The sequence below is a fragment of the Alternaria ethzedia genome, assembly GCF_023757985.1.
Source record: "Alternaria ethzedia strain BMP 0044 chromosome Unknown scaffold_12, whole genome shotgun sequence".
Lineage (NCBI taxonomy): Eukaryota > Fungi > Ascomycota > Dothideomycetes > Pleosporales > Pleosporaceae > Alternaria > Alternaria ethzedia.
Window position 1 is genome coordinate 549,068 of NW_026056205.1, and position 26,679 is coordinate 575,746.

Consider the following 26,679-nt stretch of genomic DNA (forward strand, 5'->3'; position numbering starts at 1 on the left):
CTTTCCTTGGTTGCGCTAGCGACCAAAGCGGCCAGCCTCCTCGCGCCCATCATCGTGGGGTGACTGCCGTCATTCACTGTGCGGGCTGCAGCTGCCTTTCTCTGCCGTTTTGTTCATTATTATCACGCATACAGCAGGCACACGACGGTCGCCGCGCAGCTTCTCGTTGTGTCGACTGCAGCTTCTTTGGGCTGCCTCCTTCTTCAGGGTCCTCAAACAGGCAGGCGCGACCCTGGATGCCCTAGGCACCGATATCAAATTCAAATAAGCGTTGCTTTTTTCCCTCACAACACCCGCCGCGGACCGCAGCAAGTGCAAGCGACACGTGCAATTGGAACGACAAACGAGATTGGACATGGCTGGGCGAAAAGCTGGCGTGACCAAAGACGTCATAGTAGTATGTGCAGCTGGAAGAGGAGTGTGCCTAGTTACATGGAATCCACCGACGAACCATCCATTACTCGCGCATCTCATACCCGCCCAACACGTCGCCGTTGTCCCACGTGGCAGGCCTCTCAAAGATGCTCCTCACCATCTCACCTCCACGCGTCGCAAGCACCGAAAGAAGGGTATCGCTCAACTGTCACACAATTAGCACATCTTTCTCTTCGCAACATGCCCAGGCAATACTTACACCGTGCGTAGTCTCACAGCAGCCCTGCAGCCAAACACCGGCATCGTCACCAACACTCTTCTCGGTGAAGTTGATCTTGTAGTCCCTCTGCACCTGCCACTTGGCGCCCTCTAGCTCTCCACCGGGCATTAGGTGTCTTGCGTCCTTGAGCAGCGTCTCGTGTAGGTCCCTGTGGTATCCAGTCGCAACAAAGACGGCATCGACATCCAATGTCTCCTGCCTTTCTTGGGTACCCGCACACTCCGAGAAGTATAATGGACTGGTGTCTTGTACCTGAAGGCGTACACCACCCGGCCGAACTGGGGAGTCGGTCACATCGATGACGCGACGGTATGGCATGATCCTGTGCGGCCAGTTCTCTTCCTCAGCGGGCGAGTTACCATGACGGATGCGCTGTAGGTAAAGCGTCTCGTAGATGTGTTCGAGAAGCGGAAGGCGGACGACGCCGTAGTTCGTGCCCTTGTCTTCGAGCAGCGTAGTTGCGCGAAGCTTAGGGGCGCGCGCGTATGTGCAGTCTGTTCGCGACGGGTTGAAGATTTCGTTGACACTGGTATATTAGCGAGGCAGTTCGGCAACAGTCATTTCTCACTTACAATGGTGAGTCGTCGCTTGGTCGCAGGGCTCCGCCCTTGATCAGCATCCGTGTTCGCGAGTTGGGGTAGTTTGCGTGTAGGAAGTCAAAGATCTCAGCGGCACTCTGGCCGTTCCCGACTACTGCCACACTGTAAGGTGCGCTGTGATCCTTCAAGATCTCCTTCGAGATGTATGAAAACTTTGACGAGTGGACAACCTTGGGATGGTTTGTCGGGAATGGCGCAGGAATGTTGGGTCTTCCACCCGCAGCGATGACGACATGCTTGGTTCTCCGCGACTCGATGCGTCCTGTCAGGGTGTTGCGCGAGACGACTGTGAATGTGGTTATCTCGCCATTTGGCGACTTCTCAGGCATGACCTTGATGACTTCTTGGCTGTATGCTACCACCTCTTCGAACCAGCTAGCGCACCACTTCATGTAGTCCTCGTACTCCACACGAGCTGGTAGGAAGGTGTTCAGGTTTGCGAACTCGACTAAGCGGTCCTTCTGGTGCAGATAGTTGATGAAGGTGAATTCACTTCTCGGGTTTCGCATAGTGGCCATGTCCTTCATGAATGTGATTTGCATCTTCGCACCCGGTAGAAGCATGCCAGCGTGCCACGCGAATTGCGACTGCTTCTCGAGAAACGCGACTTTTGGTGGTCTGCTTTGTAGGCCCGCAACATCCACCAAGGAAGGATCAGTCCCATCCAGAGCATCATGTAGAGCCACACCAATGGCTAGTGACGCTGGACCAAAACCGACACATATAAGGTCGTGCAGTTCATCTTCTGCAGTGTATCGGAGGTGTGAACGGTTTTCAATCGTGGGGAGATGGCTTTCATTGAGGTTCTCGGTCAGGAAACCGTTGAAAGCTCGTTGAACGGCTGGGGCTGGCCCTTCGGACGTGCTCGACGACATTTCGGCGTGAGGACTCATATCTGCGATTTATTCCCGGGTTGTCACTACGAGGTACCCTTCTTCTGTTAGTGTTGCTGGCACACATTACGCGAGCTCGTGTCGCGCTGTGCGCAACTGTTGGCGGGACTACGTACACTGACAACTGTCACCAACGCTTCAAATTGGGTTCTTTTAGAACTGGGCAATCAGGCGTCAAGAAGCTTGAGTCGCGGAGCTGTAAGTGGAAAGCCGACAGTCAGCGGATTCATGTGATAAACAATGACGTCTACACTTGACGCAGATGAACAAGACGAAAAGACTGATGACAGCAACGTACCTATTTGATCGCTCAATTGTAAGGTTACAAGACGCTGGATGGTCAACGTAGCTACCGTCGTCAGGTTATGGGAGAAGGTCCACGACGGCGGCCATGAGTTGTACCTTGACCATGGCCGTGCCCAGGATCCGTTCTTGCGTGTAGCCCATCCATGTCGATCGGCAGCGGCCGCGATGCTCGTCAGAGAATGGTCCGATGTCACTTCGTAAGAGCAGACCCTGACGGTCCGTTCCAACCTAGTGTCACCATGTGTGGTTCGCTAAGCAGGTGATGGCAGCACAACCCCCATGTCACTGATCTTCGGACGCGCCATCTGATAAGATGACGGAGCATAGCCCGTCGAGCAACAGCTTGTTCGGCACTGGTAAAGCGTGTGACGGAGGCAAAATTTTCAGACGTGCCCCGCAGCACTTGTCCTGTAGTTGCGTCGAGCGACGCGATCGAGTATAGTCTCCGTGGGGTCGTGGGTAACATGCGCGCTTGGCGGAGTAAAAGTTATCAGATGAAAATGAATCAATCGATCAGATTAGATGAAGAGATTTCTTGCGAGTTCGGAGCGGCCTCGGTCTTACTGGTGCACGCCCAACGACACCACCATCAACTGCATGTTCCGGCGTTGCTACTAGGCTCGGTTAGCACGCCGCAGCCGCCGATCATTCCAAGGTCCAGAAGCACGTCGTGCTAGCGCATAGTGAAGCAAGCTGATGACGAACGAGGCGCTCGAAGACGCCATCTTCCGCTCGTCAAGTCGCCCTCGCATCGCTGAGAGCAATATGCGGTAAGAGAAACAGGACATGCGCAGAGCAGAAGCGTTGACTTTGTGAATAGCTGTGGAACGAAAAGATTGCACCGGCCAGTCTTCGGAACAGTGCGCTCATTTGGATAAATGCATCTGTCGCTGTTCCATCTTAGGGCCCACTGTGAGCATGCCATTTCGTTAGCATGCAAACGCGGCAACATATACTGAAGGGAATGCACCAGCGCGAACTAGGCAGGTTGAGGAACAAGATCATGTGCCATGCTTGACGCATGAAGCATTAATTAATTATGAAAGGAACTATGATGGTACAGGAACAAACATTGTTCAACGCCTTCGAAATGCGAGGGGTGCTCCTATAGGTAGTCAAAACATGAGGGTACTGGTACATACGCATATTACAATGCGCCAGTCGCCTAAACAACACGCATCGAAAAGACGAACCGGTCCGAGGAGACTGCGAAATGAAAGGTCGACAAAGTGTATAGATGAGCACCTAATCCAGCTCCTGTGTTGCGACCATGGCAGCATAAATGCCTCCCATGGCTACGAGCTCATCGTGTCTGCCTTGCTCAACGATACGACCGCCATCAAACACGAAGATACGATCTGCATATTGCACACTCGCTAATCGATGTGCTATCATGATGGTAGTTCGTCCTTTGGAGGCAGCGGCGATAGCCGTTCGGATGTCGCGCTCGGTATTGGCGTCCAGCTGCGATGTCGCTTCATCGAGAAGTAGGATCTCGGGATCACGTATGAGAGCTCGGGCGATAGCAAGGCGTTGGCGCTGACCGCCTGAGAGTTTGGAGCCATGTGCACCGACTTCCGTGTTGTAGCCCTCTGGAAGGCTCATGATGAAGTCGTGAAGCTCACATTCTTTGGCCACCCGTTGTATATCTTCATCGGCGACTGCGGTACCTGGCCGAGCGCCCAGTCCGATATTGAACTTTACGGAGCCTGGAAAGAGATCTGGCTCTTGCTCCTGCTGGGTGTCAGTCATCTTCATATGAAAGGCGCCCCATGAAGAGCCCCACACTCGATTGAAATGTAACAGAATGAAGTGTGTGTTGATCTGAACGAGAATGGGTAACTTACCACAAGTGCTAGGCGAGCACGATGGTTTCGAACGGGTTCTTGGCGTATGTCTTGCCCATCAAGGTACACTTGTCCAGCATTTGGATCGAAGAATCTCTCTATCAGATGAATCGTACTCGACTTTCCAGCGCCTGGCGACGAAGTCAGTACTTATCGTGCGACGATCTCGTTGACTTACCGGAACGACCGACAAAGGCTACGTTTTCGCCCTGGCGAATCTGAAATGAGACGTTGTTCAAGGCGGGAACATTAGGCCGACTCTCATAGTAGAGACTGACGTTACGGAACTCCAGTTCTCCACGCACTCCAAATGTTCCATACGATGCTGAAGGGCCAGACAACAAAGCGCTACCATTGGATGCAGTGGTGGTAGCGGATTCCAAAGGCCTCAAATCTGTGATGATCGACGGCTTCTCGTCATGTAGAGAGAATACATTCTGCGCTGCGGCCTTGGCCCGAGTTATTTCGGGTGCCAAGCTGAAGAGCTGACCTGCGGATTGTGCAGAAAAAAGAAGCGCAGGGAGTACAATGAAGAACTCTCGTTGACTATAGTTACCGTTGCGCACTTGTTTAGACCCCCTGTCGCATCAATTAGCATGTGGCTGATGGAAGCGGCATCAACATATATGCTTACCACCAGTACGCCAAAGAGTAGACGAAATATGTGACCGAGAGTGAAAAGGCGAGTAAGATGTTGCCAAGCACGCTGAACCTGAGGTGCTCCTCGTATGGCTTTCTGATTGCTTCTCGGTAACCATCCAGGAAGTGCGATTCCAAGCCAAAAACTGCAACGATCTGCATAGAAGAAGTGGCTTCGGAAGCGAGGGCTGCAGCGTCATTGTAAGCCGTCTGATGATGCTCTTCGGCCATAGCCAAGATACGAAGGCGCAGGAATCCAGCTAGAAGCATGACAGGTACAGCCGCCAGTAGAACAATGGCGATTTTCCATGCCACAATATGGGCCAGAACAATTCCGCCAAGAACAGACGTCGCAATGGAGAAGACGGTTCCGAGTATGACACCAGATAGACCACTAATACTGCCGCTATCAGAGTTCAGACGCGACATTAAAGCGTGATGAGAATGACCAGGCTTAGAGAACCAGGCAATGTCTTGTTGCAAGATAGTCCGGAAAGATAGATCTCGGACTCGTAAGGTAAGGTTTTCGGAGACCATGCCGAAAGCAGTTTTGCCGAAAGAGTGTGAAGTTAGAGCGATGATTGCCAGTCCGAAGAAAAGCAAACAGTAGAAAGATATTCTCCTCGTGAGATCGTCCGAGCCGGACGTGTCATTCAAGAGCTCAACCAAGTTGCCAAATATGAGCGCCTCTCCGATAATGACTCCACCACTGAAGACGGAGGAGATCAAACCGACAATTATAGCTGGCGTTTCACGGCGGCTCAATACCAACGATCTGCGAATTAATGTCAAAGCACTCATCTTTGGCGCGTCGGTTTGTGATGCTGAAACCGGCCGGGAGGCATTGTTTGATTCGCCTGAAGACTCTCCATGCTCTTTGTGCGTAGAGCTGGCAGCAGATCGAATCGATGAAGTTGCTGAAGGCCGCGGTTTTTCGAATTGTTGTGCTTTGATGAGCTCTGCGTAGATGCCGTTCTTTTTGAGAAGATCTTGATGGCGCCCGTCTTCTTCTACACTTCCGTCTTTCATGACCACGATACGATCAGCATCTCGAACAGTTGCCAGACGATGTGCAATTATGATGGTGGTTCGGTTGGCGTTGGCTGAAGAACGACGTAGATTTTCCAAAACGATCGCTTCACTTGTACCGTCCATGGCACTTGTGAATTCGTCCAGTAAAAGCAGGGACGGGTTACCCACAAGCGCACGCGCGAGGGTTATACGTTGCTTTTGGCCTCCGGAAAGTTGAGACTGGGGTCCGGAACTGATTTTCGTGTGTATGCCCTCAGGAAGTCGGTCTAGGAAATCACAATATGCCTCTGTCGCCGCCGCCTCACACCGAGCAAGAATCTCGTCTTCAGTCAATCGTTCTCTTTCGGCACTTGGGATACCATGCTTGATATTATCCAGTATTGTTCCAGTGAAGAGAACCGGATTTTGAGTGACGAGTGCGATGTGTGTCCGCAGGCTGTGGACGTTGAATGACTTCAAGTTGTCGTTGCCGAGGTTTACGGCGCCATAAGTTGGATCGTAGAGCCTCAAAAGCAGGGATGCAATAGTAGACTAGGAAGAAGTGAGGTTAGCCAATGGTTTGTGCTAGTCGAAAGTTGATGATTACCTTTCCCGAACCGGACGGTCCAACTAGACCCGTGACTTGCCCAGGCTTGATGCGTAAATTGATACTGTCGAGGATTCGCACAGTAGGACGAGCTGGGTATACAAATGATACCGATGAAAGCACCAGATCCTGTTCGAAATGTGTCCTGTCCGCCGGCTTTCCCTTTGGGGAATAGACATCGATATCGGATGTGGGATGATCGAGAACATCCATTACCGCAGCCCCAGCGGCGGCGGCCATTGCAAATGTCTGAATGAATGGACCGAATGACCCGACGACGAAAGAAGCGTCTAGTATGAGGAAGACGACTGCATAGATGGTACCAGCCTCAGCGCTGCCGTCTCTTAAGCGATCACCGTACCAGAAAGCAAGTGCGTTGGTCGCATATGCAACGAAGTAAACCGAGCCAAGCATGACAGCTCCTGCAACGCTCTTCCGGATTCCAACCCGCAAGGCAGATCGAAGGTGATGAACGTGTTCCTCGCTAAGCTGCTCGAACAGGCCAAACGCCTGCACGATCTGTACTGCGCGGATAGCACTCTCAGCGACCGAGGCAGCTTTCTCGGTGTATTGTGCAGCCTGCTTGGCGAGATCGGAAACTTGTTTAGTACCGAAATAGACAACGAATGCCATTGAAGGTATAACCGTGACGAACCTATGTAGCTATGTTAACGATTCTCTCTTGACATGACAGCGATGATGATAGTTACATTACTCCGGTCAGTTTTGCGTTTAGCATAAAACCCACAGTGAATGCGGAGATGAAGTAGCTTATGGATGCGATGAAGAGGCCCACCTTCTCCGAGGTACCGAGTTGAATGGTCTGTGTCTTCTCTGTGAGAATACTAGAAAGATCAGGCGAGACGGTGTCTACGAAAGGCAAATCGAGTCAATACATAGTCTATGCGAGGCATTTCTCGGGCATCTACGCACCATAGTAGGTCATGTCCATGCCTAAAGCACGATGCAAAAGTCTTTCTCTTGTTTTCCTACTCACGCGTTCTCCTATGACAGCCCAGCAAACCGCCCAAGCCCAGGTAATGACAAAATACCCGACTGCGACTGACATCAGACGGAACAAGAGATGCTTCAGCTCGTCTGGGTTGGGTGGGAAGTTGTTGATAATGCGCCCAAGCACGACACCTATCAGAGGAAGCGGCAGCCCGGCCAGAATCGCAGTTACGATGCCCAAAACCAGAATCAGCTTGGAGCCAACATCATCCAGCTGCCTGTAGAGTGCAAAATAGGAGGTTTTGTTCAAGCCAAGGATTTGGCGGATGAATCGTTGACGAAAGACGGTGGGACCTTCAAAAGCCTGAGGCTGAACCGTCGCTAACGACGGTTCTACATGCCTTTCCCATTGCGTACTGTGGCGGACAGAGGGCTGATCCTCAATTTCACTTTCTTCGGAATCCAGAAGGGGTTGGCTCTCGGAGCTGTCATCGTCGTGATAGTCGGGCATTGTGGCGCGCGCCTGGCGTTGCGCAATGCGATTGCGGGTGTGCAGTGCTCGGCTGCTGCTCAGATGAGCATTAGCGAGCGAGAGATGCAGCGATAAACTTGCGACTGTGGACTAGAATGAGCGAGGATGCCATGGAGGCGATGTTGATAATGCAGCGTTGTTGATGTCACATCCATGGCCAACACGGAAGACGTGGTAGGAGCGCAGGACTAAATTAGAGTCTTGGCATGGTCATAGATGGCCGCCCTGCAACATGTTCATGCACCAGAAGGGCAGCGACAACCAGCGACAACCAGCGACTGTCTGGGCATCTGGAGAGGCCGCATGTGTAAGGCCTACCATATATACTCTGTCATCGGGCTGCGGCAGGTGAGTTCACAGTGGGCAGTCGGGTGACAGCCTGACGGATGCGTGCAGCGTGCATCCCTAGCAGCAGTTGTAGGGCTGGGCTAGCGGCGACGTGAAGCCAGGTCAGGGGTAGACTGCCTGCTGCTGCATCTGATAATTTCTGCTCAAGGGATGACCCGCCTGGCATGTCACGCAAGCACGGGATTTTCGGCGGCATGCCCGGCCGCGTCTTCCCCACCAAGCAGCGGCACAGCTCCGAGGTCGCGTCCACAACCACGTTGCGACAGAATCTTGCGCACGACGCGTTTGCGCTTGACAAACTGATTCTGCTCCATAGCGTGGGGCGATAGCAAAGAGGCTATGGAACAACGACGCCCAACCAGCCACCGCGACGGCCTTGTCGTCATCGGAGACGCGCCCACGCCTTTACGTCCACCACTTCACGCTACTACTCCGGACTAGCATGATTGAGGTGGAGCTTCGGTTTTCAGTCTCGATTTAGTCTTGTCTCGAACAGTTTTTGCTCCCGTTTTCGCCCACTTGCAAAGCCGCCGCCAAACGCGTCTGATTTACTGTATCAGATCTCACGCGCCGCTTGTCGAATGACACGTCCACTTGTCACTCAACCAGGATGTATGACGCTGCATCTACGGACAACGCGCTCAACATCACGGAGTCGCGACACCAGAAATCATCGGATCAGTGCACGCCTCAGCTTGGATTTTCTCGACTTTTGATTCTAGCACTATTCGACCATTTGGAATTCGGCGACCGCGATACGTTCTTGGAGGTCGCTTCTTGAAGGTTGCTTGCTGCCTGCTTGCTTACACCGGAGCACTGCACACTCCGTCGTCAAGTGTCGAACGCGCTACCCAAGTACAGAGTGCTGGAACCCGTTCTCACGTGCGCCACCCCTGTGTGTACTGGTCTCAAGGTACTTGAAGACCTTCGACCAATCATCGTGCCTCAGTTTCTCATCATCGAAACCTGCGATCAAGCATCACATTCTGCAGATTCCCGTCCAGCAATATCGAGTGCATTTTTTGCAATTCTTTCTTCGGGAAATTCATGGACGTATCGCTAGGGACGACATAGACTCGAATGTTCTACCAGTAACCGTTGCCATCGGTCGACATATCTAACAATTTAACGCAAGATGATTCAAGAAAGCGGCGGGAACCAACGACTGTCGGTACTTAATCAGCGGCCCTCGATCTTGAGCGGGCCAGACCTTCTCCACGAGCTTGTACGTCCACTTGATCACGATGCAACTGCTATCGATTTCCTGGAATATGGATCGAAAAGGCGGAAGTTCTCCTACAAGGACTTGCATAGTCTGAGCGATGCCCTGGCTGGCAGTATCACAGAAAGACTGGCAAAGCTCGAAAGTGCCTCGCCTGTCATTCCGGTCTTCCTACCACAGTCCCCAGAACTGTATATCGTTCTTTTGGCCATCTTGAAGGCGGGAAAGGCATTCTGTCCTCTTAATCTCGATACACCTACACAGCGGCTGAAGTTTATCCTCGATGATATTTCCGCCGACCTGCTCATCACATCTTCGATTCTAGATGAGCGGATACGAGCAGCGATCAATATCGAAGTAATCTCGGTTGACAAAGAACTCTGCGACCGCGAGGACCAGCCTATAATCGATTTGCGGCGACCAAACACCAAGGATCTGGCCTATGTACTATACACCTCCGGCTCTACCGGGAAGCCAAAAGCTGTCAGCGTAACTCATCATGCAGTTACCCAGAGTCTATTGGCTCACCACCGCCACATTCCCGACTTCGCCCGTTTTCTTCAATTCGCAGCCCCTGTAAGTGCACATGCAGAATAAGCGCTCTTTCTCTACTAATGTAGTTTAAGACGTTTGATGTTTCCATTTTTGAGATATTCTTTCCCTGGTTCCGAGGGCGAACCTTGGTGAGCAGCACACGTGCCCACATGCTCGATGACCTTCCAGGAGCCATCAACAATCTAGAGGTCGATGCAGCTGAACTTACGCCAACAGTCGTGAGCAACCTTCTTCAAGGCAGGTCCAGCGTGCCCGGACTCAAACTGTTACTTACCATCGGTGAGATGCTCACCCAACACGTCATTGATGAGTATGGTGGCGACGAAACGAAGGAAAGTATGCTATGGGCCATGTACGGGCCGACTGAAGCCTCGATCCACTGCACGCTGCAGCCACAGTTCTCGACACATTCGTCAACTAGCATCATAGGTCGTCCCTTGGATACTGTTTCGGCTTTCATAATCGCGCCTACGAATGAAGAACGACCATCGGCCGACATCGAGATACTGAGTTCCGGAGAAGTTGGTGAACTAGCCATTGGAGGACCCCAGGTTGCCGAAGAATATTTAAATCGCCCGGATCTCACTTCTGCATCGTTCATCGAACATCCGGAACATGGTCGCTTATATCGTACCGGCGATCGCGCAAGAATCAACCGCCACGGCGTCTTGGAATGCTTGGGTCGTGTCGTTGCTGGTCAAGTAAAGCTTCGAGGGCAACGGGTTGAGCTCGGCGAAATTGAACAAGCTATCATGAGGATACAGAGCTGTCGGACAGCAACCGTAATCATTGTCGAAGAGTCTTTGGTTGCCTTTTGCGCTGCCGACTCGAGCGAAGTCACCCGCGCAGATGTCCTCGCTACCTGTAACCAATGGCTTCCGGCATTTATGATTCCATCACACGTATACTTCATCGATACAATGCCGCAGTTACCGTCGGGAAAGATTGACAAAGACTCTCTTGCAAAAACACATCTTCACAAGACTAACTCTGCTGGACTGTCCACGTCTACCACCATATCCCCAGGCGATCATGTGAGCCAATCAGTCCTGGAAACCGTTGGTCGTCACATCTCTCAAGACCTTGGATCAGATACCAACCTTAGCTCTGCTGGCCTGGATTCCCTTCGAGCTATTCGCATAGCGTCTGCGCTACGTCGACAAGGATTCGTCCTAGGAGCCATGGAAGTACTATCTGCGAGAACGTTGAGCGATCTCGTTGCGATATGTAGAGGTTCTACACAAAGCGCTAATCGGCATAATCCGACCTATCACTCTGCGAAGATGACCGGCATCGTAGAGATCCCTCAGCTCAAGCGATGGAAGAATGATATTGCATCCGTGATACCCTGTACTCCATTGCAGGAAGCCATGCTTGCGGAGACGATATCCAGGCCTACTGCCTACTGCAACTGGATCGAAGTTGAGCTATCAGTTGCGCGGACGTATGAAGATATCCGAAACGCCCTCGACTACTTGGCCAGTAAGAGCGAGATCCTGCGTACCGGCTTCGTTGCGGCATCACAGCACGCAGGAACGTTCTCGCAGATTATTTGGAGAGCATTACTGCCATCACAGATTCAGGAAGTTGATGTCTTTTCGAGGTCTTACTCAATGAGCTCCGATGAAGACTTTCTTCGTCCCTTCAACGTACAAGTTATGTCGATATCTAGACGACCTCGTCTCTTGTTCCGCATACATCATGCACTGTACGATGGCTGGTCATTCGATCTATTGCTCCACGATCTCGACACACGGTTGCGTGGAGAGGAGACAGTATCGCGGCCACAATTTCGTGATGTAGTCCAGTACTTCACTGAACTTAGGCCGGAGGATCAAGAAGTACCCAAGAGCTACTGGAGTAGTCTCCTCAATGGCTACCTTCCGGTGGCCCTCCCTAATTACCATGGAAAGCTCGTTCGCGACCCGGCGACACATCACTTTTCGGGCCGTTCTGCTATCAACAGATCCAGACTATTCCAGCGAGCTCAGGAGATGGCTGTCAACCCCCAGGTTTATTTCCAGGCGGCTACTTCGTACATACTCAGCCTTTATAGCGGCACAAACGATATAGTTCTTGGAAACGTTACCTCAGGACGGACCATTCCCATCGCTGGTGTTGAGGATGTTATCGGCCCATGCATCGCAACCGTCCCTTTCCGCATAAATCTCAGTAAAACGCTCGACATTCATGATCTATTGCGTACGACCCAAGCATTGAATAGAGAATGTCTGAGCCACAGCACCCTTCCTTTCCGGGACATAGTGAAGGCGGGAAATATCCCACCTGGGACACGACTCTTCGACGTTCTGTTTGTATGGCAACAGTCAATCATCTCCGACTCAAGCTCGTCGCTCGCTTCAAGAGTCATCGATAGCGCGGACGATCTGGAATTTAGGCTTACGCTGGAATTCGAGCCGCGCGAAGACAACATATTTTTCCACGCTACCTACGACGCCTCAACTATACCGGAGCATCAGATCAAGTATCTCTCTCGTCAGATCGACGAGATAGTGAATCTGCTCTTATCGAATGCCAACCATGGCATCGATGCCATGAAACGATGCTTCACCACGCCTTCCTTGTCAATTGCCAACCCCACGCCTCGACAGCAAACGATAGAGCATGGTCCTGCCCATGCGGTAGAACAATGGGCCCTGAAGGAGCCGCGAAGGTCAGCTCTCAAATTTGCTCGCGTCAGACGTGGTGTCGTGGAAGTAGAAGAGGTGGCGACCTATGGTCTGCTCAACACACGCGCTAACCAATTTGCCCGTGTCCTCGTCGATCACGGCGTAGGCGACGATCAATTGGTTTGCATAATGATGGAAAAGTCCATTGATCTTTACATCTGTATCCTTGCTGTGCTCAAGCTTGGTTGCGGATATCTACCGATAGTCCCTGATACGCCGATCGACAGAGTCAGAAGCATCCTGGACGACGCGCAAGTAACGGTATGCGTTTCCGACACAACAACTGCAACAGGCATTCGAAATCATCTTCTCGTCGATATAATTGAGTTCAACACCCCTCATCTTGCGAAACAATTTGATCAGAACCTGGACGTGCCATATAGCGGACAGCATCTCGCCTATGCTGTATTCACTTCCGGCAGCACTGGAGCGCCCAAGGGAGTTCTCGTTACCCAGGATAATCTCATGAGTAACTTGCAGTACCTTTCAACTATATACCCCGTTCATGCAGACTCATGTTTGCTTCAGTCTTGCTCGCAAGCATTTGATGTCAGTGTTTTCGAGATTTTCTTCTCATGGCATGTTGGTATATGCCTATGCACGGCAACGAAAGACGACTTGTTTCACGACTTTGAGGCCGCCATCAACTGTCTGGGCGTCACACATCTAAGTTTGACGCCAACAGTTGCAGCATTGGTAGATCCAGTGAATGTTCCGAAAGTCGAATTCCTGGTGACTGCTGGAGAAGCTTTGACGGAACATGTTCGAAGAAGGTGGGCAGGCAAAGGCTTGTACCAAGGCTACGGTCCTTCTGAGACCACAAACATATGCACTGTACGGGCGGCGGTAACTCCGGATGATCTCATCAACAACATCGGTATGCCTTTCGATAACACTTCAGCCCTCGTGCTCGATCCCGAGAGCGAGGCAATTCTCCCCCTCGGTGCCGTAGGTGAGCTTTGTTTCGGAGGTTACCAGGTTTTCCGTGGCTATCTGAACCGACCAGAGCTGAATGCCGCCAAGATCATCAACCACTCCACCTATGGCAGGATATACCGGTCAGGCGATACAGGTATACTACTCCCGGATGGTTCCATACTTTCCAAAGGCCGTATGGATGATCAAGTCAAAATCCGTGGTCAGCGTGTCGAACTCGGTGAGATAACGTCAGTGATGCTCGATCATCAGGCAGTGCAAGACTGCGTCACCCTTCTCCTACCGCGTTCCGACGATACTCAAACACTGGTAGTGTTCTGGGTACCCAACGGAGCTGCATCTGACTCCTTCCAATGTTTGACGCCTATGGAGTTTGAATCGGTGATATCGGATCTGTCTGATCTGCTATCGCGTCGCCTGCCTTCGTACATGGTTCCCTCGCATCTCGTTCCCGTTTCGCGCCTTCCCATGACAATGCAAGCCAAGATCGACAAGGCTCTCCTTCAACGCACATTCTGGGACTTAGCGAAAGAAGAACAGGTCGCCTTGCAATGGACGCAGGATGATGCAAAGGCGGAGGTCTTCTCGCCATGGGAGAAAGCCGTGGCCGAGGTTCTTTCATCCACACTGAACACCTCACCGGAAGGAATACAGCGGACGTCGTCATTCTTCAGCCTGGGTCTAGATTCGGTTTCAGCTATACGCTTCTGCAACGGACTTCGAAAACAAGACTTGGGTGACTTCTCCATCTCTACAGTGTTGAAGAACGCTTCAATCGCTCGTCTCGCATCTGTCTGTCCACTGCATTCGCGCCCTTCGACTCGAGAAACGACCAGGCCTAATACCGTCAGCCTAGACAAGTTCTTGAGCTCAGAAGAAGTGTCTCGTGTTCTTGCGCGTTACAATCAAAGCGAATCCCAGGTGGCTAAGATCCTACCGTGCACACCACTTCAAGAGGCTATGCTTTCAAGCGGCCAGCCGTCCTCACATTCGGCGTACTGCAACATAATGCTTTTCGACGTCAAAGGAGACGTCTCCCGGTTGCAGGAGTCCTGGGAGAGTATGTTACGGCGACATGAGATCCTTCGCACATGTTTCGTTGCTACTGAAAACCCGTCATTCGCCTTCACGCAAGTTGTGCTACGCGATACCGACTTGAAATGGCATCACTACAGCACCCTGGATGGCCTACCGCCGCGTATAAACAGTGTCATTTCTGAACAAGTAGCAGCCGAAAGCCCTCCGATTCACCTCGCGTTGATACAAGACGAACGATCAACAAAGCTACTTTTTGGCTGCCATCATGCGCTCTACGACGGCATTGCTATCTCTACGCTCATTCAGGAAGTACAAGACACATATCACGGCATTAAAATTCCGCCACCGGTGTCTTACGATGTGTATCTGCAGTACATGCTACAGCAAGACTATGCAGAGGGCGACAACTATTGGGCCACTCTATTGAGCGGCTTTGAGCCTACAATCTTTCCCAGTCTTACCGGCAAAGATTTAAGAGCCCAAGGAAACCCTGCATCTTCATCGAAATGTCTACAACTACCACTCTCCACCATACGCACAGCATGTCAAGACATGTCGCTGTCATTACTGTCGGTAGTGCACGCGGCTTGGGCCAAGCTTCTGCACTTCTATACGGGTGAAAACGACATTTGCTTCGGAAACATCGTTAATGGACGCAATATCTCCGGAGACGACCTTGATCGCATCGTTGCTCCTTGCTTCAACACCCTACCCGTCCGCATCATTCTCGATCCTCAGCAAAACAATGACGCTTTGATGCGCCTAGCCCATTCTATTAGCATCGAGTCGCTAGCTCATCAGTTGACACCGATCCGTCGCATACAAGGCACTGCACTCCGGGAAGGCGGCCGTCTTTTTGACAGTTTGGTGATACTCCAGCAGCCGAAAACAACTTTGGATTCTACTATCTGGACACTCGAACAAGATCTGGGTGACATGGATCTACCCATCGTATGCGAGCTTATTCAAGATCCGTTCCGGAATACTTTAGAGTTATCGCTGCACTACCAGACATCACTGTTGTCTGAGGGAGAAGCCCGGCTGGTCATGGAAACATTTGACACCTGCATCTCATCGTTGCTTGCATTCCCGGGAATGAGTTCTTCCGACATAAGCACACTGCCAGCTCACCTTCGAGCAGAGTCCAACATGGGTTATGAGCAATGCCAAACCGACGCGGTCTTGCTACATTCAGGTTTCGAGCGCATAGCGGCAATGCACCCTGACCGTATCGCCTTGGAATATTTGCTTCCAGATGGTGGCAAGACAGTTTGGTCTTTCGCGACTTTAAATGAAAAAGCCAACTCCATTGCACACGCGCTCATTAGGCAAGGGGTTGGTCCAGATGACATCGTCCCCATTCATATGCTGAAGGGCCCTTGTTTCTATGCAAGCATTCTAGGAGTTATGAAAGCTGGGGCTGCTTTTGCACCAGTATATCCAGGACTGCCCGAAGCACGCAGACGGATTATGTTCCAAGAGTTGAAGCCAAAGCTTGTGCTTTGTTCGGATGCCTCGACACTGCCCGATCATTTTATCGAAGCGAGGATTGTCAATGCTGAAGCAATACCATCTGTGCCGCATCATAATCCTGTCATTGACGGCCTCTCGGACACAAATTTAGCGTATTGTTTGTTTACCTCTGGCTCTACAGGCGTACCGAAAGCGGTCAGCATGGAACATCGCGCTCCTGTCCAGACCATCGCAAGCTCAGATTCCCGTATTCCCTGGAACCCTTCTTCACGACTGCTACAATATGCGGCTGTAACTTTCGATATGTGCTACTACGACTGTTTCTTGGCTTGGACCCATGGGTTCACGCTCTGTGCCACTGACCAGAATGACTTGTTGAACGACCTACCGAAAGTCATCAACTCTTTGCAGGTCACCTTGCTCGACCTGACGCCTTCAGTAGCGGTTTCTCTCAAAAGATGTGATATACCGAGCGTCAAGTGGTTGTACTGCATCGGAGAAGCCATGGCACACGCTATCGTCAAAGAGTGGGGCGATTCATGCGTCAACTCGTACGGGCCTACTGAAGCTGCATTCTGTACGACAATAAGCCCTGTTTCAGAAAAGGGTCGTGTTTCAATTATCGGCAAACCCTTCCCAAGCACATCCTTCGCAATCTTCTCGGCAAGAGGTAAATCGATCTTGCCTGTGCTGAGCACCGGCGAACTATACATTGGAGGCGCACAACTCGCACGAGGCTACCTCGGCAATCCCGATCTGACAAGCGAACGATTTGTCATTTGGGGTGGGCAACGCTTTTATAAGAGTGGAGACCTGGCGAGGATGCTCAGTGACGGCAGTTTCGAATTCGTAGGACGCACGGACGATCAGGTCAAGATACGCGGGCTTAGGGTAGAACTCGGCGAGATCAACCATGTCCTCCAGAATGCTCATCCAGATGTCGCGTTTGTCACTACACAGATCTTGAAAAAGCAGGAGACAGACAGGGACCAACTCGTGGCATTTTTGATTACGCATGGCAAGATCGAAGAGAGCGAGCTCAAAACGATTGCAAGCAGCCGGCTACCGTCGTACATGGTACCCCAGTTCTTTGTCTTCGTCGACGAGATTCCGAGATCAATGGCTGGGAAAATTGACAAGAGAGCGTTGACAAGCATATTCCGAGAACACATCGGCACCGAGTTGCTAACTAATGGGTTTCAGCATGGCTCAGGTCATCAATGGACACAAGTTGAAACCGAGGTGAGGGACGTTTTTGCGCGACTGTCTGATGCTTCGCAAAAAGAGATCACACCAACAACCTCCATTTACCAGCTCGGTCTTGACAGCATCAGCGCAGTTCAAATCGCTGCAGCACTTCGGAAGCAGGGTTACTCCGTGAGGGCTGCCGATGTCCTGAATCACACCACATGCGCCGATCTTGCCGAGTTCATTGGCCAGGCGAAGGCATCGGATGCGTTTGCACTTCCGCATTTCAACTTTAGTGCTTTTGAAGGCAAGCACAAGGTGGGGGTACTAAGCGACCATAGCATCTATGATGGGGATGTCGTAGCCGTTCGTCCTTGCACTCCACTCCAGAAGGGCATGATATCGCAATTCCTCGCGACAGAAGGAGCTGTGTATATGAATCACATCCGTATGCAGCTGGAAGTGGATACAGACCTCGAAAGGCTCAAGAAAGCGTGGGACATGACGAGAGAACGCCATAGTACATTGCGCAGCGGATTCGCTCAGATCAAAGATCCGCTTCACGCCTTCGCGATGATTGAGTATACTCCAACTTCGACAAATCTGCCATGGTCTACCACCTCAAGCACTACATCCGACCCGATCGATGAATGGCTCAAAGGGTTACAACGTGCATTCTTGCAAGATTTACATTTACCTCCTTGGTCATTACGCATCGTCCAAGAAGAGGGTCACTTCGCTCTTGATCTGGCCATGTTTCATGCTCTCTTCGATGCCCAAAGTCTTCAGTCCATCTTAAATGATGTTACTGCTGCATATGAGGGCCGCGGTTTATCGCCGCCTACATCTATCGACACAACCATTAGTAGCATTATACAGCTCAGCGCTACAAGCACCGAAGACGGAGAAGCAGTATGGAATGAGATTGGGAAGGCTGCAAGTCCATGTCGCTTTCCCAATCTCACATCTTTGAGATATGATCCAAGCTCCCCATCCGTTTGCACTCGTCAATCCACGAAACCGCTTCATGTTCTCGAGGATGGCTGTCGAAATGCCAACATCACTATGCAAGCTGCAGGTATCGCGAGTTGGCTTTCATTGTTGAGTTCTTACACTGGAGAAAGCTCGGTAACATGCGGCGTCGTCTTATCCGGCCGAACCTTTGACGGAGCTGAGGATGTCGTCTTTCCATGTATCAACACAGTACCCGTGGCATGCACTGTTTCAAAAGACATGGCTGCGACTCTTACTAACATCATGGCGTTGAACACCCAAATCCAACAATATCAATTCACGCCACTCAACAAGATCCAGAGACTTATGGGCTTTCCCAACGAAGCATTATTCGACACAATTTTCGCTTACCAGAAGTTGCCTAGTCGTACAGAACCTAGCCGTTTGTGGAGAGTTGTTGAAGAGAATGCGGCTATTGAGTACCCGATCTCGATCGAACTGGAACCAATGGAAGGGTACTTGGAGTACCGCCTTACTTTCTTGCCTCATATCGTACCAAAGGAGCAGGCCGCTCTGATCCTCGAGCAGCTAGACCACCTGATGGAAAGCTATACGTCAAGCACCAGTGCGATTGAGGCGCACTTCTCCGAACAACTATACTCTATCACACCTGCTAAAGAACCCGAACTGCCATCAGATGTTAGGTTACTCCACGAGCTGGTCGAGAGCACTGCGACGAAGTACCCGAGGCGCGTCGCGTTTGAGTTCGTTTGCAGGAACGATCAGGGCTCACGTACTATTGAGCAATGGACGTATGCTGAGCTAGATGCTGAGGGGAACAGAATTGCTCACCTTATCACTGCGCATGGTGTGCAGCCTGGGAGTCTGGTAGGTGTGTGTTTCGACAAATGTCCTGAAGCATCTTTCGCCATGCTGGGAATATTGAAGGCTGGCTGCGCTTATGTCGCTATCGACCCTGGTGCGCCTGCTGCACGCCAGGCTTTCATCGTGGAAGACTCGCGCGCTCAAGCTGTTTTATCTCTATCTTCTCAAGCTGATCAGTTTGAGGGCAGCGTTAGTGTGCCAGTACTGAAGCTTGATGAGATCGACTGGCGTTCACTACCAGGATCTTCGCTTTTGCGCAACCACCGGATCAGTTCCCAGGATCGTAGCTACTGCTTGTACACTTCTGGTACTACAGGTACACCAAAAGGCTGCGAGCTGACTCATGAGAACGCTGTGCAGGCGCTTCTTGCTTTCCAGCGCTTGTTTACCGGACATTGGGATACAGAGTCGCGATGGCTTCAGTTCGCGTCATTCCACTTCGATGTTTCAGTTCTTGAGCAGTACTGGAGTTGGTCGGTCGGCATATGCGTCGTTTCAGCACCTCGGGATCTCATCTTTGAAGATCTAGCAAAGACCATCTCTGATCTCAATATCACGCATATCGATCTGACGCCCAGTCTCGCCCAAATTCTCCATCCGGATGACGTACCCAGTCTTTGTAAGGGCGTCTTCATCACCGGTGGCGAAAGCCTGAAACAAGAAATTCTCGACGTGTGGGGTCCAAAAGGCGTAATCTACAACGGTTATGGGCCAACCGAGGCAACGATAGGATGCACCATGTTCCCGCGCGTTCCAGCCAATGGAAGACCCTCCAATATCGGCCCTCAGTTTGACAATGTGGGGTCTTTGGTTCTTCATCCCGGGGATGAAGTGCCTGTCCTACGAGGCGGCGCAGGCGAACTCTGTGTTTCAGGAAAACTTGTTGGCAGAGGCTACCTCAATCGCCCAGAGCTAACTGCAGAGCGCTTCCCTCACCTCGAACGTTTAGGTGCGCGCGTGTATCGGACCGGTGATCTCGTTAGAATCCTACACGATGACACATTCCAATTCCTTGGGCGAGCAGATGATCAGGTCAAATTGCGTGGCCAACGCCTCGAGGTAGCCGAGATCAACTCCGTCATCAAGCAGTCCAGCTCAGCGATCTCTGATGTTGCAACGCTAGTACTGAAGCACCCAAAGCAGCAAAAAGAGCAACTGGTTGCCTTCCTCGTGTGTGGCAAACTCTCCAGGGCACAACCTCAGGTACAGCTAAGCGACGTCGAGGCGATGGGGATCGCGAAGGAAGCCTGTCATGAGAAACTACCTCCATACATGATTCCCACGCACTTCGTTCCTCTCTCTACGATGCCATTGAACATCAATAACAAGGCGGATGCCAAAAAGCTCAAGCAGCTTTACGACGCACTTTCCTCTGGCGATCTGCAGGCAATATCAGCCACTTCAAACGAGAAAGACGAAGTTTGGTCGGAGCATGAGAAGAAACTTTGTCAAGTACTCTCTCAAGCTCTGGGTGTTAGCGAACAATCTATCAGTAAGGATGCTAGCTGCTTCGAGATGGGCATGGACTCGATCTCCGTCATCGGTATATCGCACACACTCAAGCAGTCAGGCTTCGCAAGTGCTACTGCATCTGTAGTAATGCGATGCCCGACTATTCGACGTCTCGCTAAAGCCTTGGAAGCTGGCGGCCCCACAGATGAGGCTCATGGATCTATCCTCGCAGCACAACAAGCTATTCACGCAGTGCAGCACCGCTACAAACGGTCTGTCGCACAATCACTCTCTATCGAATCCAGCGTCATCGATGTCGTCGCGCCATGTACTCCTTTGCAACAAGGCATGATTGCGAGATCTCTGGAGAGCGAGAACGGACTCTATTTCAACACTTTCCGTTTCAAGCTACACGACAGTATCGATGAACAAAGACTTGACGCCGCATGGGAAAAGGTGCACGCTTCAATTTCCATACTTCGTACAGTCTTTGTCAACACAGAGGAAGGTCACGTGCAGGCAGTTCTCCGTGCTCCTGCCTACACTGGAATGATTCACACTCCAGCCAAAGAACACCACCTTGTCAAAAGCTTGGAATTGTTGAGACAACGCTGGCTAGGGCTCAATCAACCCGACTTTACCCGCCCTTTCGAGATACATCTCATCACCACACCAACGCAGAAGCTGCTGTCTGTTCATATCTTCCATGGACTCTACGATGGCAACAGCATCGAGCTCATCTTCCGGGCCGTCTGGGACGTCTACAACAATAGGGATCTACAATTGCATGCACCTGCCTTCCATACTGCACTTGCTCATGGTCCCCTCAGCATCCCTAACGGGGCGAAGGAGTTTTGGCAGAACCATCTAGATAAGCAAACCCTTCATTTACCCACCATTTCCGGCGAGGCTAGTCAAGAAGCTGTAGTTATTACACGTACACTGCCTGGGTTGACCGGCTTTGACTCTGTGCGACGCCAACTTAATGTTACATCACAAGCTATTGCCCAGGCTTGCTGGCTCAGCGTACTTTGCGAGCACGTCCAAGGAGGCGTAACGGCTGGAATGGTCGTCTCTGGACGCAGTATCGATCTTGAAGGTGCAGATCGCATCATAGGGCCAATGTTCAACACCATCCCCTATCAGCATTGCGCTCAGCGTGGCGAATCTTGGTCATCGGCAATCAAACGAGTGCACGATTTTAACGTCGGAGCTCATCCTCATCAGCACACTCCACTGAGACAAATCATGAAGTGGTGCAAAAGAACTCCGAGCCAGCCTCTCTTCGACAATCTCTTCGCGTACCAAATCGCACAGGGAGGTGACGGATGGGCAAAAAACGATGCTTGGGAGATCCTAGACACTGAAACTGTTGCTGACTACCCACTGGCTCTCGAGGTTGAGCAACGGAGGGGTGATGTGTTCAAGTTGACATTGGTTAGTCAAGATCATGTCGCACATGAGTGTTTGGCGAATGAGCTTCTTGATCGGTTCGAAGAAGCATTGCGACAGGTCTTAGTAGATCCGTCTACTATTCCTGCGGTAACCTTTGAAGATGGAGCGATGCAGAACGGTATACTATCCACAAATGGAAAGATCAGCAACGGCGACAAGAAGAGCGATTTTGAATGGACGAGCGATGCCATCAAGATCAAAGAGGAGACTGCTCAACTATCGGGTCTTGAATATTCGAGCATCAACGAAAACACCTCCATCTTTGAACTTGGACTCGACAGTATTGACGCCATCAAGTTATCATCCAAGCTCAAGAAGCGCGGAGTGAACATTCCCGTAAGCGGCATCATGCGCGGGCTGACCATTGCGAAAATGGTACAACTCATCTCGCCCACGGAAACGTCAACTGAAGCGACTCTTCAGCCAAATCTTGACGCCTACAAAAGATCAATGAAGAGGCATCTCGAACAGCATGCGTTCAACAACACCGATGTTGAGAAAGTTTTACCCTTGACACCCTTGCAAGAAGCTATGGTGGCTGAGATGATTGCGTCAGACTACACAAGATACTACAACCATGATGTACTCGAACTAGATCCCAACACAGACGTCAAAAAGCTCCAAGAGGCCTGGACAACAGTCGTCGCTGCGTCACCAATCCTACGGACTGGCTTCGTAGAGGTAGATGACCCGGAACTCGACGATTCTTTCGTACAGGTCGTCCACAAACAACATCGTGACTTCTGGACGCATGTCGAATCAGAGGGCAGGCCCGAATTTGCCTCAATCTTCCGTAAACTTCGACATGATTCCCTACAGAATTCGCTTTCGACACCCCGCTTCCACCTTGGCTTCGTGGAGACATCTGGCCAGCGTTACCTTATTATCTCCATTGCTCATGCTCTATACGATGGATGGTCTCTTGGATTACTGCATTCCGATGTGCAACGAGCTTATAACAATCAATTCACCTCTCGACCAAGCTACGAGGCTTCTCTGATCAACATCGTCACAACGTCCGTATCTGCTTCCACAGGCTTTTGGCAAGATTATCTCTCGGGAGCCATTACAAGCTCTTTTCCCCGACGAACAAACATCTCTAGCGAAACTGGCAGTCATGTTCATCGCCACGAACGAAACAGCGCAGTGGTACTAGATGAGCTCCAGACGTTCGCAAGAAGGCGTAATGTGTCATTACAAACTATCGGCCAAACCGTCTTTGCTCTCGTTACTTCTATCTACACCAACAGTCTGGATGTCACCTTCGGCTCTGTACTATCCGGAAGAGACGACGAGGAGCGATCTCAACTAATGTTTCCCACTATGAACACGATCGCGATACGGTCAGTCCTGCACGGATCTGGAGGAGACATGTTGCATTACATGCAAGACAACTTCACAAACATCAAGCAGTGGCAACACTACCCACTTCGGAAAGCCCTCTCGGCAGCCGGTGTTGATGGAAGACTGTTCGAAAGTCTATTCATCTACCAGAAGGGCTTCGCGTCAGAGGAAGAGGAGGGACAGAGGCTGTACACCAGCATCGAGGGTCATAGTGACGTTGAGTATCCGGTGTGTGTAGAAATGGAGGTAATGGACAAGAGCTTGGTTTGGCGTTGCGCGGTGAAAGAGGAAGTATTTGACGAAGAGGCTTCAAAACAGCTCCTCGATCGAATGGACGACGTGCTTAGACACTTGATGGAACAGCCAGAGACATCTGTAATTGAGGTCACTACGAACGGCACATCAGTGTGTGGTCTGCCGGCTTTCAAGCAGAGACAAAGTCGTGCGACAAGCAGCCATGAGGCAGTTGACAGCGAAGACGCTAGGGATCCACCAAGCACCGAAACAGCTCGCAAGATACGCGAGACTCTGGCCTTTGTGTCAAAGACACCCGAAGATGAGATGACGAGCGGCATGACAATATTTCACATGGGGCTGGACTCTATCAGCGCGATCAAGGTCTCTTCTCTTCTGCGCAAACAGGGCATTATCCTCGGCGTTGGTGAGATGCTCCGAGCTGGTACGATTGAACAGATGGCAAGTCTTGTGGATTCGCGCACCACACAGCAGCTGGAAACCAGTGCCAACCCTCATGAAGTGGTTCGGGAGGCTCTCAAAGATCTCGATAGATCACACATCCTAGACCGGGCTCATGTTGACGATGCAAGGGTCGCCGAAATTCTACCAGTCACCGCCGGGCAGCTATACATGCTGTCGACGTGGCTGAATACCAAAGGCAGCAACTTCTACGCCGAGTTCACATACGCTATCCATGGAGGTATTGGGCTCAACGACCTCAACAACTCGTGGCAAGCCCTAGTTGCGACAAGTCCGATTCTGCGGTCCTCCTTCGTCACGACTGGCGATCATCAGATACCCTACGTAGCAGTCGTGTTGAAAGATCTGGAGAGCTCTATCACAGACATTACTGGCTGCACACATGACGAAATCCGCCAGCGCGTCCAGGCTACAACGACCATGCAGCCTTGGGCCCACCTCTTCGCTTCACAAACTTCCAGCGGCTGGGCGTTGAAGCTGAAGATCCACCATGCATTGTACGATGGTGTCAGCTTACCTCTCTTGATGCAGAAACTGCAAACCATCTGCAACGGCGCTGAAGTCGCTCCGCCAGACAAGGCACTTACCCAGATGGTCGCTAACGGATACGGGCCATCGGAATTAGAGAAGAAGAAGAGCTTCTGGACTCGGTATCTCATGGACTTTGCGCAGAAGCTCTTGATGCAGCCTGCTGAGAGCCCCAAAACGAGGACACAGCTCTTCAAGCCAGCCTTGTTCACAACGCCCAACCTGGAGGCAGCTGCGCGCCAACGTGGTGTTTCAACGCAGTCCATCTTCCTCGCTGCGTACGCAAAGGTTCATGCTACGAACACATCGGGCACTGCAGATGAGGACGTGATCATTGGTGTCTACCTGGCCAATCGCTCGCTGCCTATCAATGGCATTGCCTCGGCTGCTGTACCAACAGTCAATCTACTACCACTACGTGTCAGTAAGCCGCTCAAACGCCAGATGGCAGGGATGGCTGAGGATATCCAACGCGACCTGCAAGAAATCAGTGAGCCCATGAACGCTTCTGCTAGCCTCTTCGAGATCAGCGAATGGACGGGTGTCAAGGTTGATACTTTCGTAAATTTCTTATCTCTGCCGGATACCCCACAGGCGGAGGGAGAGACCAAGAGCAAGGACTCTATCATCATCAAACCGACTCGACAATGGCAGCAGCCGGTCAGTAGGGTGACCGAAGTGGAGGAGCACAGCTTGGAACCACCTGCTGAACTGGTGGACGAGCGTGTCAATGGCGCATATTTGGTGAGTTTACCTTTACGCGATATTGGGACGAGCAGGAACTAACAGATATGTAGCATGCTGTCGATATCGAGGCGACCATCCGCAATGGCGCCTTGGATGTAGGCGTCTTCGCACCAACGGCGATGTTGAGCCCTCACGCTGGCGAAGAGCTGATAAACGAGCTGAGGAGACAGCTCGAAGCGTTTTGAATGCCTTTTGTTTTCTTTTTCGTTGTATCAGGTGTTCAACAGCACTAGGCGCCTGGTCGTTCTCTTTCTCCACTTTCGACGGCGTTCGGGTTTGTTCCCTGTATGGTTTTGGACCTTGATTCTTTGCCCCGGTGTATATAGACTTTTCGCAATGACCTTGATTCAGCCAAACTACTTGCCTCCCTATTCACATCAAGCCGATGTACTTTGTATGCATGTGATCCGTGTTCCTGCAGGCTACCTTTAGCTGGTAGTCTCGTGTGGCAGCCAACTCGCGTGTGACGGCTGCGCAGGTTTGTTTTCGAAGCGGCGAGAAGGAGGGGTGGGGGGGGGGGGCTGCGGAAGCAATAAGTCAGAGGTATTGCGGTTGGTGGCGCGGGAAGTGGAGGAGACGAAGCGGAGGAGGAAGCGGGTAGTCGGCACTGCAAGGGATGGAAGGATCGTTTGAGATGGCAGCGTGCGGTTTTGAGGATTAGGTCTGGAGTCGCGTGTTAGTTGAAGCGACTTCGAGCTTTTCGACGCGACCTTCATGCGGCTATGGGACGTCTCTGGGTGATGTCGCATGGTGCCTGGGAGTAGAGGAAGGACGCTCACAGGGTTATATGTCAGTAGGCACCAGGGCTGGTACGTATAGCATACTCGTCTCTGACACCATGATGGGGCCGTCCAGATACTCCTAGACCCCTTTGGCAATAGATGTTCTGGAAAAAGGTACGTGGATTGGTGTCGTTTGCCAGACGAACGTCGCGCGATCTTCGTGTGACGGACGCGTGCGCGCAGAGGCTCGGAATGAGGGTGATTCCGAGAGATTCCGATAGGGCCAAAGCTTCACAGCACAGCAACCGGCCAACAACTCAAGTCATGCAGAATGTTATTAGACTATATTCCTAGGTTGAATGTCATGGTATCTCCTGTGCTCAAT

At 51.5% G+C, this 26,679-nt stretch overlaps 4 protein-coding genes across 4 annotated transcripts; 2 read left to right on the forward strand and 2 right to left on the reverse strand.

Moving 5' to 3' along the window:
* Positions 1-457: 457 nt before the first annotated feature.
* Positions 458-2,147, reverse strand: SIDA2 (L-ornithine N(5)-monooxygenase; the record flags this gene model as incomplete). Its single annotated transcript, XM_049377343.1, has 3 exons — positions 458-580; positions 635-1,181; positions 1,228-2,147. The coding sequence occupies 3 exons, from the start codon at positions 2,145-2,147 to the stop codon at positions 458-460; spliced, it is 1,590 nt and encodes a 529-aa protein (XP_049232969.1).
* A 1,551-nt stretch (positions 2,148-3,698) lies between these two features.
* J4E87_005737 (uncharacterized protein) lies at positions 3,699-8,019 on the reverse strand (the record flags this gene model as incomplete). Its single annotated transcript, XM_049377344.1, has 7 exons — positions 3,699-4,187; positions 4,301-4,431; positions 4,479-4,879; positions 4,935-6,502; positions 6,558-7,212; positions 7,268-7,427; positions 7,491-8,019. 7 exons carry the CDS (start codon positions 8,017-8,019, stop codon positions 3,699-3,701), a joined length of 3,933 nt encoding a protein of 1,310 aa, XP_049232970.1.
* A 1,504-nt stretch (positions 8,020-9,523) lies between these two features.
* On the forward strand, positions 9,524-10,207 carry NPS2_1 (putative NRPS-like protein biosynthetic cluster; the record flags this gene model as incomplete). The annotated part of the gene is made up of 1 exon (XM_049377345.1): positions 9,524-10,207. The coding sequence occupies one exon, from the start codon at positions 9,524-9,526 to the stop codon at positions 10,205-10,207; it is 684 nt and encodes a 227-aa protein (XP_049232971.1).
* A 107-nt stretch (positions 10,208-10,314) lies between these two features.
* Positions 10,315-25,757, forward strand: NPS2_2 (NRPS; the record flags this gene model as incomplete). The annotated part of the gene is made up of 2 exons (XM_049377346.1): positions 10,315-25,569; positions 25,623-25,757. The coding sequence occupies 2 exons, from the start codon at positions 10,315-10,317 to the stop codon at positions 25,755-25,757; spliced, it is 15,390 nt and encodes a 5,129-aa protein (XP_049232972.1).
* Between the last annotated feature and the right edge of the window lie 922 nt (positions 25,758-26,679).